We start from the raw sequence: 14,995 nt of genomic DNA on the forward strand, positions 1-14,995 counted from the left end.
GCAAACATGCAATTATGTATTTTCTTTTTGGAGAAATATGATTATGCAGAAAACAGATTTCTTAGGAATAAAATACAGAAAGCAAAAAGGAAAACCACATAGTCTCTTCTCTACAAATTCTATTCCCAATACAGCAGTTGTGATCAGTTTGAAACATAAACCACATCAACTCTTCTGTTCAAAACTCTCTAACTTTGAGTAAAAGCCAAAGTCCTTATAAATGACCTAGAAAGACCTTTGCAGGGTTGAGCCCCAGTTCCCTTTGTGTCCCCATCTGCTGTGACTCTCCCACTTTCTGCCTTTCCTCTAGACACGCGGGCCTTGTTGCCTGCTGGCCTGAATGTAATTATATTCTCTCACCTCAGAGCCTTCGAACTTGCTGATCCCTATACCTGAATTCTTTCTCCAAATATCCATGTGACTGCTTCCTCTCCAAATGTCATTTCCTCAATGTGGCCTTCTCAGACCACCCTATTTAAAACCACTAACTCTCATCTCATGCCTCATCTCCCTGTGTGTCTGTTTTGTTCACTACTCTGCATTTAGACATCTCACTTTGTAGAACAAAAAACTCCATCATGGAATGTAAGTGATTTGGCCAAGTCTACACATTGGCCATAAGCTACATGAGAACAAGGAACACACCTGTCTTGCTTCCCAAAGGGAGACCAGGCACTAATGCACAGTGTCAGAGCATAGTGATCAGGCTGGGGGAAGAGCTGAAGAGGTCCTCTACTGAGTGACTTGTCTGCAAGGCCTCGACTCCCATGGTAACAGACTACTGTACTCACATTTGGTTTATCCGTGTACAATCACAAACTCAGAAAAGTTTATGGTTTAGAGGTGAGCTCTGTAAAAATCTTTTGCAGAAATAAACACAAACACACATGCACGCACACATAAAGGGTTTGTATCGTTGTCTCTTTAATAGGATTAGTTGTCCCTCCAGTTACCATGGCAAGAGAAAAAAGGCAGTCAGTAATAGACAACTTTGCTTGAGGGTGTGAATGAATCATCTCTGCCATATCTTTAAGGCTGAAGCTACATTTGTCCAAAGGAATTGGCAGCATACTCTATCTGATGTGCCAGATTATTAACTCAAATCTTCTACATAAAGGAAAAAAAAAGGTATTTTGTGTTGCCAAGTGATAGTTGTTGAAATAGTCATCCTAGACATGATTATTGGTGGAGGGCTCCTGCTTTTGTCTGTTTTGAGACTTGTTCCTTGTGATTGTTAAGCAAGTTTCACATTTACAAGGCGCAATTCTTTAAGGATTGTATCCCTTGAGATGAGGATAACAAAGGGAAAGAATGATTTTGTAATGAAGAGTTTAACCTTTTCCAAAATAACAAGAAAAATCTTTAGGGTATTTCCCCACCACACTAAAATACCTAACTGGGGAAAAATGAGCTCTGGAGACACTTATTATGAGAGGTTCTGTCTATGTACTTGAAAAAAACAAAAACAAAAAACATGTTTTTAATTTTCTTCTTAAGGGATGACTAAAAATGACATAAACAATACTTGGAAGAGTATTAGCATACGTTTAGAAAAACCGAAAAATTACTATTATAGTCACTGAGTTTTGTTTTGTTTTGTTCTGTTCTACTTCCTCATCTACAAAGGACAAGGATGAAAAAAATACAAAATATTTGGGTCACTTCCATTAAAATCCACACAAATTAATGAAAGAGTTGTTTTACAAAACGCTGAACTTTATAGAGAGCCAATGCACCGATCAAATACAAGCGAAAAAAAAAATGAAACTGGTGTTTGGAGCCAAATGCTGCAGTATTTAGCAACCATTTCTTAGTAATAATCCAGAGGGCCAGATTCTAACTGCAACAATATTTATGTAATAGAAAGAGTCTGTGTACTATTTTTCTTAAGAATGCAACCCACAGTCAGAAACACCTGTGTTTAAAGTATTTTGCCAACTAATGGCTTAAAGGAGGCAAAACAAAGTGATGGGAGAATGGTTGTTTTCACAGTTTGTTTTTAGGTTATAGGAAATCTTTTCTCACACACCAACACCAAGTTATTTGGAGATTCTTAAATGACTACAGAAATTAATAAAGTGAATTAAGAAGACCAGTCCCTCCATTCTCCCAAAAGCCACTGTGTTCACCATTTACCGACTTACAACCTACATTGGAAGTAGGGCCTCAGTTGGTCTGCCCAGATACTCTCTTAATCCTCACTACAATAGATGAGTTTCTTATTCTTCTTTTTCTCCCTGTTCCACAATGCTATATATTCCACAGTCAATAGTACATTGCCCCAAACCACTCATTCCTTATCCTGCACCTACTCATCCCATTTACTGCCCCATTTCTCAACAACCCAGTCTTCTCTTACAGTGGGGAAATGGAAGGAGAAGGGAGCAGCAGCCCCAGGGAGACTGAAGAGGAAAGCAAAAGCCCTGTCTTTCCATTCCAGGACTTGAGCACTTGCCGATCCCAGCATCTCTGAACTATGTGGAGGGGAGAGAGATAAGGTTTAATGTAGACAGAGGAAGGTGGCCATGCAAGACCTTTCCAGTGACTCCCAGCACTTGTTCAAGTTCTGGCAAAACATGAGGATGAGGGAAGACAGGAAAAAGGGGAAACCAGAATCCACCAGCTTCTTGATTTCATTTCCTAGGCAAGTCTCAACTTCATCTCCTCACCTCCACCAACACCTTCTGCAAACCCTTAAGCTAGTTTTCTATGTCAAACCTCAATCCTGATGGTGTACCCTGCCCTCTTTCAGATGCCGCTCTGTTAAATACCCTATTCCCAACGATTTAATGCTAGAAGGAGTCACTACCAATTAACCACCAATATCACAGCTGCAGCAGAATATATGTTCATGCAGTTACAGTAGCTACAAAACTTACATCTTTCATATAGAATACACAACTATAACAAGAAAATATTATTCAATTGTTAAAGTTATGTAAAAATAAAAGATCAGTAAAAGTTAATACATGTACTTTCTGTGCACACAACCAATTTTATTGTATTTTAAAGCACATATATGATTACAGTCTAAGCATAATGAAATCAGGAGAGGTGAAGAATCTGAGAAACACACAGGGGCTAACAAAAGTTCTTTAGCTACTGCTGTAATTATGAGTTTTAAAAGACACTAGGCATTCTTTGGTCCGCTAGTAAGGTTTTGGTTTTGTTATCTAATACTTTTCATAGTAGCTCTACTTAAAAGATTCTTTTCCTCTCCCATCCCCATGAGCATAAAGAAGATATATGTGCCTTAGAGTGTTGAGATTACTTGGGCTGTTTTAAAGTGAAACAGCTTATAAGAAAATATGTACACATATTAAGCAGCTGTTTGGGTAAGTGCTTAACCAACATTAAGCTGCCCTCATACCTTTGATATATAACTCTGAGGCGTTCTAGTATTTAACCTCCTCACTGAAAAGTCATCTAGGCTCCCCACAGAAAATACACTCTTCCTAGAATAAACAGCTAGGCTTAATGTATGAAAATAACTTTTGTTCTCTTCCTTCTCAAGGGGAAGAAGCAAAGCATCTACTATTAGAATGTCTTGGTATCATGTTAAATAAATTAAGTATTTGTAAAATTATCAGAAACTTTTAAAGAAAGGAGAGGTTCCATTATAAAATAATCAGTATCAGATAACACAACCTTTTCCTAAAATGTATCCTAACGTCATTGGAAAAACATTAACTGACAAAGTACGTATACCAAGGGAATAATAATGAAACTACTGTAAACTGAAAATATCCAAAAGCATACTTCCTGCAGTCATTTGTCTAATTTCCTATTCTATACGTCTAGGTAGAATTATGATTATCAAGTTGTAATAAAGTAAAATGTATTCTATAAGTATTGTTGGCAAGAGTTAATTTGCCCTCTGTTAATGGATTCTTTCATAAATTAAAAGTTAATCCCATGCAATCTTGTTTTCTTACATAATTCAGTTACCCGATCTTTGCGGGTGAGTACCAAGCAGGGTCATAAATCAGAGAAGCAAAATTCTTACAACATGAGAAACATGAAAACCAATATTATACTCTAACATTTGTTGAAAGCATGTTTCAAACAGAATAAATTTTACTGAAGACTAAAATAATAAAAAAAATTGTCAGAATATAAGCAAGCCTGGTTTTTGATCAATTAACATCACTTGCTATATAATTGATATTATTAGAATCATAAAGATTTTAGGTGGGGTTCTCGCTTTGTGACTACTTGAAATAAATCTCATAGATGATACGCAATTTAGTGGCAGAGGCAAATTCAAAGTATATTTCAAGTCTTCATGTTTAGGGTAATTCTATCAACACATACAAAAATACAAAATAATGGCACCCAGCTTTTATTATGTGACACCTGCTTCTGAATAGCTATGTGAAGACAATTATAAAAGAATGATTAAAAACCAAAAACAATAAACAGGACAAGAAGGTTAATCTCAAAACCATTTATATTAGGGGAAAAAAACCCAGGAAAACAAATCTAAATTTCCCAAATGAGAGATTTGCTAAATTAATGACAGACTATTTTGATGGAATATTCTGTAGCAACTGAAAATTGAAAATTATATTGATGAAAATACTGACACGGAAAAATGTTTGTGATATACAGATCAAAGAGCAAAGCAAGCTGTAAAAACAGTACACATCACAGTAATCTCCTATACAGAAAAGGGTGAGTTTGCTATTTATTTCCAGGTTCACTATTTTCCCTTCTCACCTAATGAATGTGGGAGGCAAAGGGGAGAAGAAGTTGGGATACAACCTCAGCAAATGCCCACCTATAAAACCTGCATTCTGGGCTTCCCTGGTGGCACAGTGGTTGAGAGTCCGCCTGCCGATGCAGGGGACATGGGTTCGTGCCCCAGTCTGGGAAGATCCCACATGCCGCAGAGCGGCTGGGCCCATGAGCCATGGCCGCTAAGCCTGCGCGTCCGGAGCCTGTGCTCCGCAACTGGAGAGGCCACAACAGTGAGGGGCCCGCGTACTGAAAAAAAAAAAAAAAAAAACCTGCATTCTATCAGTTACTGGGCTAAAATGAACAACAAAGTAAAGTGAGAAACCAAATAGGGACTTTAAAGCTCCTTTACATCATTCTTCTCAAAGCTAATACGCAACCTCCAGGCTCGGAACACCAGATCCTCCAAACTCTAACTCTAAACTTACAGCAATGACCAGAAAAACTTGCTTTAAAATTGTAGACTACCAAAAATGAGACCATTTCCCATATATTTGTATGTATGCATGTGTGTGTGAAAAAGAGACACACACACAGAAGGGAGGGAAGTGGAAGAGAGGGCAGGATTAAGCAAATACAAAGCTTACCTGAAATAGCCTGGTAAAAATATCAAATTCAAAAACTGAAATGTAATCATTACAAGTTAAATCAATTGTTGATTTTAGAGCCATTGCTTCCAGACCAGAGCTAATTTGATGGACCTCATGAAGGCACTGTCTGAATACTTTCCATGGTACAATAGTTCTGTGCAAGAGAAGAAAAAAAAAAAAAATTGAATCAACTGTCATTTAAGACATACCTTCCATTGAAACAGCACAATTCAATCATACCATTAATATAATTGCATTTGTACTAAAAGACAAACAGTTGAGAATACTGTTCATAATTCAGAACATATGTAATGGGTTTTGCTAACCAGATTATTTTCCATTTGCTAAGAATGTGACAAAAATATAAATCAATTTTTCTCTCCTTGCCTATCAAGATACTTCTAAAAGTACTTCAGAAGAAGGTATTAGATCAATGTCCCGTAGGTCTGACCTCTTCATTTGTGTATGCAAGGTTATGTAACTTTGAATGAAGTTAAATTCTTCCCCTCCATTTATTTTCTTAAAATAATAACAAGATGATGGATTCATGTAACAGTAAGAATTCTTTGTTCACTGCATAAGAAAGTTCAGGTGGAAAGTCATTAAGACATTTCTGCCACCACCCCAATAATGTTCTACAGAGATGGAAAGCCATTTTATCTAACCTTTCATATTAATGCAAAGGGAAATTTTAATAACTTTTAACCAACCCCACTGGCTATCATATGGAAACTTCTTTATTCAACTTATTCATTAATTTAATCTTATTAAATACCCCATATCAGCATTTTACTACATAATGCACTTACAGGGTTCAAAAATTTAGAAGAGCATAGAATGGTACCCAGGGGAAAGTCTTCCAACCCATCCTCTACCTGACCAGTTTCCAACATTCACCCACCTCTTCCCCACCATGAAAATGAGTAACATCCATTATTCGTTCCTTACTTTTCCTCCTTTTGGAATGTTAAATGCCTATTCCTGAACAGGTGGAAGAAAGCAATCATTTCATATTTTAAACACTTTAAGCTGCAGTTTTCATAGTAGGACAGCATAAAAGCTATATACACCCTCTTCTAAGGTTGCAAATATTTAAATCTTAGGTTTTTCTTTACTTGTATCTCTTGAGAAATAAAACTCAGGCTGAATGGACAAAATTGGCCCCATCTGATACTAATCCTCCCAGTGAAGCAGTACCATAAATGTAAAACTTTCAGATTCATTCAATAATTATCTGCTGCAGTGGCTGTCAAACTTGAGCATGCATCAGAATCACTGAAGGGCTTGTGAGCACAGAAATTTCTGATCCTCAACCCAAGATGTCCTGATTCAGCATGACTGGGGTGGGGCCTTGGAACTTACAGTCCTAACAAGTTCCCAGGTGATGCTGATGTGGCTGGGCTGGGGGCAGCTCACTGAGCGTCACCAGTCTACGTGATCTATTCATTGCTAAGGCAGGACACTGTGGAGAAATACAATTATGGATATACGAGATACTATCTCTGCCCTTGAAGAACACACTCTTTCAGGGTAGAAATGAGAACTGTGATGCTAAAGAATACAGAAAGGTATCTAAGGAAGTGCTGGAGGAATTCCAGAGAAAGAGTGATCTGTGGCAAGATGAATAAATGAATGGTGAAACAGGCTTACAATGCTGTGCTGTATATATAAGAAAGTTTGTGTTTGATATGCTATTAAAAGAAAAAGATTATGAGGCTGAATACATCAAAAGGCTTTTCTCTATGTATGAAAAAAACAGGAAACCACAGAGAACCGAAGAGAGACACCACATCAGAAGCCATTTAGAAGAAACACATCAGGCTCTGATTAAGGTTAACAAGATGCTGCTGTTTTAAAGTAACAATGAAAACTTCTGATAACATTAGAAGGCTATTGATCTATGGCAAAGTGTAGATATGCAATTATGTCCAGCTTCATTATAGTTACCTTGGAAGTAGTGCCTAAGAAGCAGTTTGCTTTTCTAAATTAAAATTTCAAATATTCAATACACAAAAGAGACATGAACCATAAAACTCAAAGTAAAAAAAAAAAACCCAGTAAACAAAGAACTACTGATTTAAGAAGGGTGTTTTCTCTTTTGTATAGAAATGTTTAGAGAATTTTGTCTTGTGCATATATTAGAAAAAGTAAACAGACTGGCTAAACAGACACCTTTCGATATCCATTACCATAAAAATTATCCTCATCCTAATATTTAAGGTGCATGCAGATCATAAGTCTTCTGAATAACCAGTGATTTCCCTGAGCAAATTATTAAAAAATGAACAAAATTCTAAAGTTGTAGTCTAATTTAACACTTTGGAACGACACTTTACAAAGGGGCAAGCTACATTTGCACAGTCCTTGTGCAAATGAGACTTTCCCCCAGTTCCCTTGTGATAAACCTAACGTCCAAACAGAACCTTAATTAAGGGTAGTAACAGGGATTAAAAAGAAAGGGCATTATTTGGTTAACTTACTATATATAAAACTTTGTACAACAGATACCCTTCCCTTGATCAGCTGAGCCAAATACCCACCATGGGAAGAAGGTGGGAGCAACGGTGGGGCGGGCAGGTTCATGAGTGAAGAAGAGAAATACAGTACAATTATTTCTGGAAAAAAAAAAGTTCTACAACTGTTGCACTAAGGATCTAACTTTTTAAAGAGGATTTCAAGTTGCTACCACATACTTTCCTGAGGTTTGTGGGTGGAGGAGGAAAGGCAGAGGATGACTGTTCACACCTTTAACTAACTGTAGCAATACCACAGAGTGGTGGTTTCTATAAGCTCTTCCCCTAGATATGAACCTAGTGAGAGAAAACGTTAATGGCAAATTGTTTTACAAATATGTAGGAACTTCAGTGTGCTGGCAGAGATCTAGGAAAAGGAAAGAGGCAGAGAAAGAAAAGGAATAGAACATAAAAGGTCCAACTAAGCTTCAAGCTCCCACCAATCCAGAAGTATTTTAATTTGTCCTTTTGCCACTTACAATTATAAATCACTTTAATTACACGTTGAATTAACTTTAAAATCCAGTGAAAAGCTCAAGTAGCCATCAATCCACAAAGAATTGAATAAAAGACCAATGGGTAGCCTGGCACCTATAACAATAATGTGAGTTCAGGATCTTTAGACTTCCAATAGGAAAAAAAAATGAGAGCTGCCCTTTATTGATGACTTACATCTGCCAATCACCAAATTGAGTACTGAGTTTGTCATAATAACAGTGTGAGGCAGATAATATATTTATCCTCAAGATAGAGATAGGGAAACTGAGGCTTAACGAGGTTAAGTGATTCACCCAAGAAAGGCCGTATGTGTGCCAGACATTGTACTAGTTTCAGAACAAAAATCTAAATAAAGCCACGTCTAATAAGTGGAAAGATTTGTAAATAACTTACGTTGTGTCATGTGCTCAGGTTATCACAGAAAAAGATTCATGTGCTATGGGAACCCAAGGGGATGGAGATCCTTGCAAACAGGGACTATCTTATTCATCTTTGCAACTAAAATTTGTGTAATTAAACTCTGTCTAGGGAAGGCAAGGGAGTGTTTCACAGAGGAACCTAGAAATTTGAGTGTACTACCACTCTCCTACTAAACAGAAATGGTTTGATGACTTTAAAAAAAAAGCGATAGTGTATTCACACAATGTCAGGAGAGATAACAACTTGCTAAATTTTAAAACCCTGCAGTTTTAACACAAAAGAATACGGAATTGAAGACAAAAATGTAAGGCAATTGATACTCAAAAAAAGGGCAAAACATTTCCATGAAACCACAAGTTCTCATGAAAGGCTATATAGGTTTTATTTTTAACTCATATGCAAAAAGAATCCATATAATAAAGGTGTGAATCTCAACAAAGGCTAGGATGTTTGGAAACAGGAACTTTTGTGTACTTCTGGTGTGAATGAAAATTTACACATTTCTAGAAGGCAATTTGGCAGCAAGTTTCAAAAACTATACATTTTAACCCAGAAAGAGCTTACTTCTAGGGATTTCAACAAGGAAATTATGTCAAAAAAAAAAAAAACAACACAGCAATGCAAAGACTCATCTATGTCTCTTCAACAGTGTTGTTCATAAAAGCAAAAAATTAAAACAAATATGTTTGATAGTAATAATGACATATCTATAGATTAGAATATTTTACAGCAATTAACAATTGTATACGGAAAAAATATTTGTCATGGAAAAGTGTCCATGGCATTAAATGGCATTTTTAAAATTGTATGTCCTTGGGAACTCCCTGGCTGTCCAGTGGTTAGGACTCCGTGCCTTCACTGCCAAGGGCCCCGGGGACCCTGGTTCAATCCCTGGTTGGGGAACTATATCTCACAAGCCGCGTAGCGTGGCTAAAAAAAAAAGAAAAATTGTATGTCCTTTATGATCCAATGCTGAAAACTATCTGGAATGTCTGGAGAGATCAACACAAATTTTAATTGATGACATCTAGATCTTGGTAGGATTACAAGCAATTGCTTTCAGAATATTTCTAATATGCTCTAGTGGCTTAAAGGAGTAAAAGACATACTAAAACTGTTTCAAGTATATTTTGCAATCACAGAAATAACCAATTAAAAACAAAAATTAGAATAGTATTTGCGTATGAAATGGTTTTCTATCTAGGAAATACAAAAAGATTTACAGATTAAACTATGAGAAGAAAAGAGAATTCAACATGGCTGCTAAAGACAAAATATGCAAAAATCAGTTGTAGTTCTATATATAAGCAATACATAATTAGAAAATAAAACTTAAAAAATTTACAATAGCATCTGAAAATATCAAATAAATGGGAATAAAGCTAACAAAACACAAGCAAAAACACAACATAAACACACAGACATACTTGATCAGAGATGTAGAAGACATAAAGTGATATAATGCTTTAAGGGACTGGCAGACTCAATATGGTAAAGGTGTCAATTCTCTCCAAATTGATTCTTAGATTTATTACAACCCCAATCAAATATTCCAGCAGACATTTTCATAGTAGGAACTGATAGGCTGATTCTGAACTTCATAGGGAAATGCCAAGAGCCAAGAATAATCAAGCCGAACTTCAATAAGAAAAACACTGACAAAGTTATACTCTTCACATCAGTTAAGACAGTGTGGTATTGGCACAAGGAGAGACAAATAGACAATAGAATAAAACAAATTTTGGAAACAAATGCAATCATATCTGGACACTGGTTATGTAACAACTATATATAAACAGCAGTAGGGAATGGATGATGTTTTCAATAAATGCTGCTGGGTCAAATGAATATACATATGGAAGAAAATGAATCTTGACCCTGAACTAATACCATATGAAAATCAATTTTAGATGAACCTTTTAGATGACCTAAATATGGAAGATAAAGCAATAAAGTTTTTTGGAAGAAACAGAAGAGAATACCTGCATTACAGGCAAATAATTAAAACAGGACCCCAAATGTTCAAAGGATAAAGGAAAAAATAAATTAAAAACCTGTGTTCATGAAACAATGTTATTAACAAAGTGAAAAAGAAAGCCACATATTGGGAGAAACCATTCACATAAATATAATCAACAAAAAATTCACATCTATAATATATAAAAACTTCTAAATATTAATAATTACTACTCAAAAATTGGGCAAATAATTTTCACACTCACACAAAAAATCAAAATATTCAATAAACACACAAATATACACTCAACTTCATTTGTCATCATGGAAATGTAACTTAAGAACAAAATGAGATTCCACTCATCCCCACCAGAGGGGCTTATTAACAAGTTTTAAAATGACAAATGATACATAAAATGTTGGGAAGGATATGGAAAACAGGAACCTTCAGGCACTCCTCATAGGTGATTAAATTGGCAAACCACTTTGGAAAACTCTTTGGTGGTTTACTAAAAGCTACTAAAGCTAAAACTATGCATAAACTAGGAGCCAGCAATACCACTCCTAGATATACATACAACAGAAATGTATACATATGTCTTTTTTTAAATGTACAAAAAGTGTTCATAGCAGCACCACTGATAAAAATCCAAAGGAGGAAGAATCCAATGTCCATCACCAATGGAATGAATATGTAAATTGTGGTATAGCCATACAATGGGGCAAGGAGAATGAACAAACTATTGTTATATGCAAGAACATGGATGAATTTCATAAACATAATAGTGAAAAAAGCCAGATTTTTTTCAGAGTATAATTATATGATTTTAATTATGTATGATTTCATGATACTAGAAGTTAGGATACTCAGATTAAACAAGATTAGTAAGTTATACACCCTAAAATTAGAAAGTTCTGCCACACATCCTCCTTTTAGCATTAAGAGCCCAGCCTGTCCTACAAATTAAAATGTCCGTAATAAAATAAAATTCCCCAGAAATCTCTCTACATAGGTCAATTACATTAACAAGCAATGGGTGAAGTCTGCTAGATATGTAAGTTAAATTAAGGCAAAAAAATATACAATTTCCAATAACTAAAGCCTCACAGGAGAAACTACGTACATACTATTTTGCATAAGTAGATCCCCCCAAATTCCTTTTTATTAAGAGAAACTACTGATGACTGCAGATAAACAAGGCAAAAACAAAGCTACAAAGAAAAACAATTATTGTCATTTCCTACTGATAGTCAACATTCAGAATAAGGAAAACAGGAAGATGAAACATTAGCAGTCTATTAATGAAAAATAAATCCTAAATATTAATTTTATGAAGCTTTATTTACTTTGCTTTTAAGTCACAATTTCTCCACCAGCAGAACATGTTTCTAAAGAACTGTGAAAATCTGAGATTCTACCCTATTTGCAAGCTAACAAGTTAGCCTATCACAGTTGCATGGATGCTGGCAGAAGATAAGAGTATTCGTGGGTCAGGGCATCAAAGCCAAAGGACTTCGTTACTCACAGGAAGCAGTGGTCAGAGTATCACCATTTTCTTGGAACTTGTTCCCTGAGCTCTAATTCCCACAGGATGATGCAAAGAGAGTCAGGTGACACCTACACACACAGTGACTTTTGTAACTGGAGAGGAATGTAGGGCTTAGGGAACCCAAATATTTTATAATGGTTAGTAAGTATGCTTGTCCTTGCATATGCAGAGAAATACTATCTTTACATTACAGGGTTGTAAACAAGCATAGTCTTTGCTTCAGAAGGAGGAAGTGCCTCTCTTCACCTACCAAGGTAGAAACATCCCACAGAGAAAGGAACAAACGTGCTTTGATTCCAGGGGCACATTATTAAATATTTAATAAGAAAATAATTATTTCTCTGAATACAATATAAGAACTTCTGAGAATGGGAATATAAGTGGCTTAAAAACTGTTTAATTAAATCAAGCTAGAACTAAGAGATGGAGAAATGTGAAGTCTGCTTTTCAAAAAAAAACAGGGCTCGGCACAGGAGAACTTTTTAAATGATATTTTAGAAACACAATTTCTGGAAGTTTTAGTGATTGGCTTAACATTCCAAATTATTTAAAAAACATTAATGGTCTCAAGAAGTAGCATGAAAGTATTTTCCTCATTTGGTAGAGCAGCTAAAATAAAACAAAACAAAAACCAATTACTTCTCAAGATGGGGAAGTAAAGTAAGTAGCCAAAATCTGGATACAAACAGGTTAAACTTTAGAGGACAAGGTCAGAATTTTATCTTATCATTAGGGAGCTTAGAAACTTCAAAACAAGAAAAGATATTCTCAGACTACCACCTAGATGGCTGGTTATAATGCACCACAAGTCTTGGTGGAAGGCCAGACACCTTAATGTACCTACTCAGTGTACAGCAAAATCCAACGCACCTATGCAGGGTACACCAAAAACTCAACACATCTATTCAGTGCAACATGTGGAGCCTATTAAGACTGGTTATAAAGGAGACTTTCAGAATGTTAAAGAGAAAATAAACTAAGTTATGAAAGCCTGTTGTACCACATCTGATGAAATCTTTTAAGTCTTTATCTAATTGATCTTTCAATACTATATTCTGATTCATCTCCCTCTTTCTTTAAATCCTATCTTCCTTTAGCAACTATAATACCACACTCGCCAGGTTTTATGCCTACTTCCCTGGTGATGCCTCCATTCCTTAAATTTCCTCTGTGCATACATCATTCATCAGAATTCTTTAAGTATCTGTCCCCTTTGTTCTCCCTGCACATTCTCCATGGTCTACATCAATCAGTCCAATGGCTTCACACAGCTTTTAGAGATTACAAACTCAGATATCTGGAGACCAGGCAGATAATGTATATGAGTAAAGAGGTCCAGGTAAGGACTGCAATCAATTGGAGGGGACACATCTAAACTGGGCAGCTGGCACCCAGGTCTAGCCAACTGTCGCCATGTCAGAGTTCATATCTAGTGTTGCCATCACTTCCAATTTCTCAATGAAATTCAATACAATATTTTTGTGTAAAAATCAATAATTTTAAAAGTTACCAACTAATTTTTTAACGTAAATACTGTCTGAGGCCAAGGAAAACATTCTACAGGCTGTCAATCTGCAAACTCATAAATGTACTGTCAATCTCTGTCTTTAATTCTATATTCTTTTCCTCAAGGTTGTATATCTAATCTACTAATAAATATCACCACATGGATTTGTCTGGACCCACCAAACTGAACATATGCCAAACTGAATTCATCTGACTGCCAAATCTCTTCTTCCTACTTTTCCTGTCTCAGTAAATGGTACCCAGTTGTTCAAATCCCAGATTGAGGCATCACATTTGGCTCATTTTTTGTACCTCATATACCTTAATAATCAAGTACAGTTAATTTTATCTTCATATAATTCTCAAATTCACGTACTTCTATTTATTTATTTATTTAATTTATTATTATCTTCACCTAGTTTTCTATAACAGCCTCCTATCTCTCTCCTATTTCTCTCCTAATTTATCAGTTTCTAAAGTGGGAAGTGGAATGGGGGGGTGGGGGGCAGGGCAGTCATAGACCCCGGGGGTATACAAGATGACCCTATTTAGGATGAGAAGAAAGCACTGAAATTCTACTTGCATTTTTAATTCAATTTTAAAAATTTGTATTATAATGTGTCCTTTATATTATATATGAGAATACACATTATTTGTATAGTAATATGTATTTTATACATGAGTATGTAGGTGATATACATAGATGATGTATGCTCAAAAAGTAGTTAGTAATAAGGTAGTAATAAGGAATATGATTGAATGGGTTTAGAAACCACTGCTCAAGTTCATTATCCATACTTCAGCAAGAGTAGCCCACCTATGATCCAAGTGTGACCACTTCCCTACTTAAAACCCATCATGGGCTCCCATTGTTCTCAGGGCTCCAAAGAACAGAGTTTTAAAAGTACAACTTTGCATATGGAAAAAGAAAGTCCAAATGGCCAAAAATGGACAGAGCTTTCAAAGCATAGTCCAAGAGAGAGAATAACAATTGTAAGTACTTTGGTCCTTGAGGCAGGGGAATTCCTATAGTGGGTCATAAACCACCACCCCATATTTAGATTCCATGTTCACTAAGGAATGTTCTGGATATGGTATAGCTCCACATATAATTTACCTAACAGTGACGAGAGCATTCCCATCTGCTTGACAGTAGCATTAATCATGGTGAATTAATAAAACCACTATTCTGGATTATAGATCAGTTTGTGAGCTCAGTAAAGTA

General features: G+C 35.9%; 1 protein-coding gene across 4 annotated transcripts in view; it reads right to left on the reverse strand.

Annotated features, from left to right (window-relative positions):
* Positions 1-14,995, reverse strand: part of CBLB (Cbl proto-oncogene B) — a 410,825-nt gene that overhangs the window by 99,132 nt on the left and 296,698 nt on the right. For all 4 annotated transcript variants that reach the window (XM_060298032.1, XM_060298033.1, XM_030861086.2 and 1 more), the window contains one exon: positions 5,325-5,481. In XM_060298032.1, coding sequence (XP_060154015.1) covers positions 5,325-5,481 — 157 coding nt within the window. The remainder of the gene's footprint in view (positions 1-5,324; positions 5,482-14,995) is intronic.

Source organism: Globicephala melas, chromosome 4, assembly GCF_963455315.2.
Source record: "Globicephala melas chromosome 4, mGloMel1.2, whole genome shotgun sequence".
NCBI lineage: Eukaryota > Metazoa > Chordata > Mammalia > Artiodactyla > Delphinidae > Globicephala > Globicephala melas.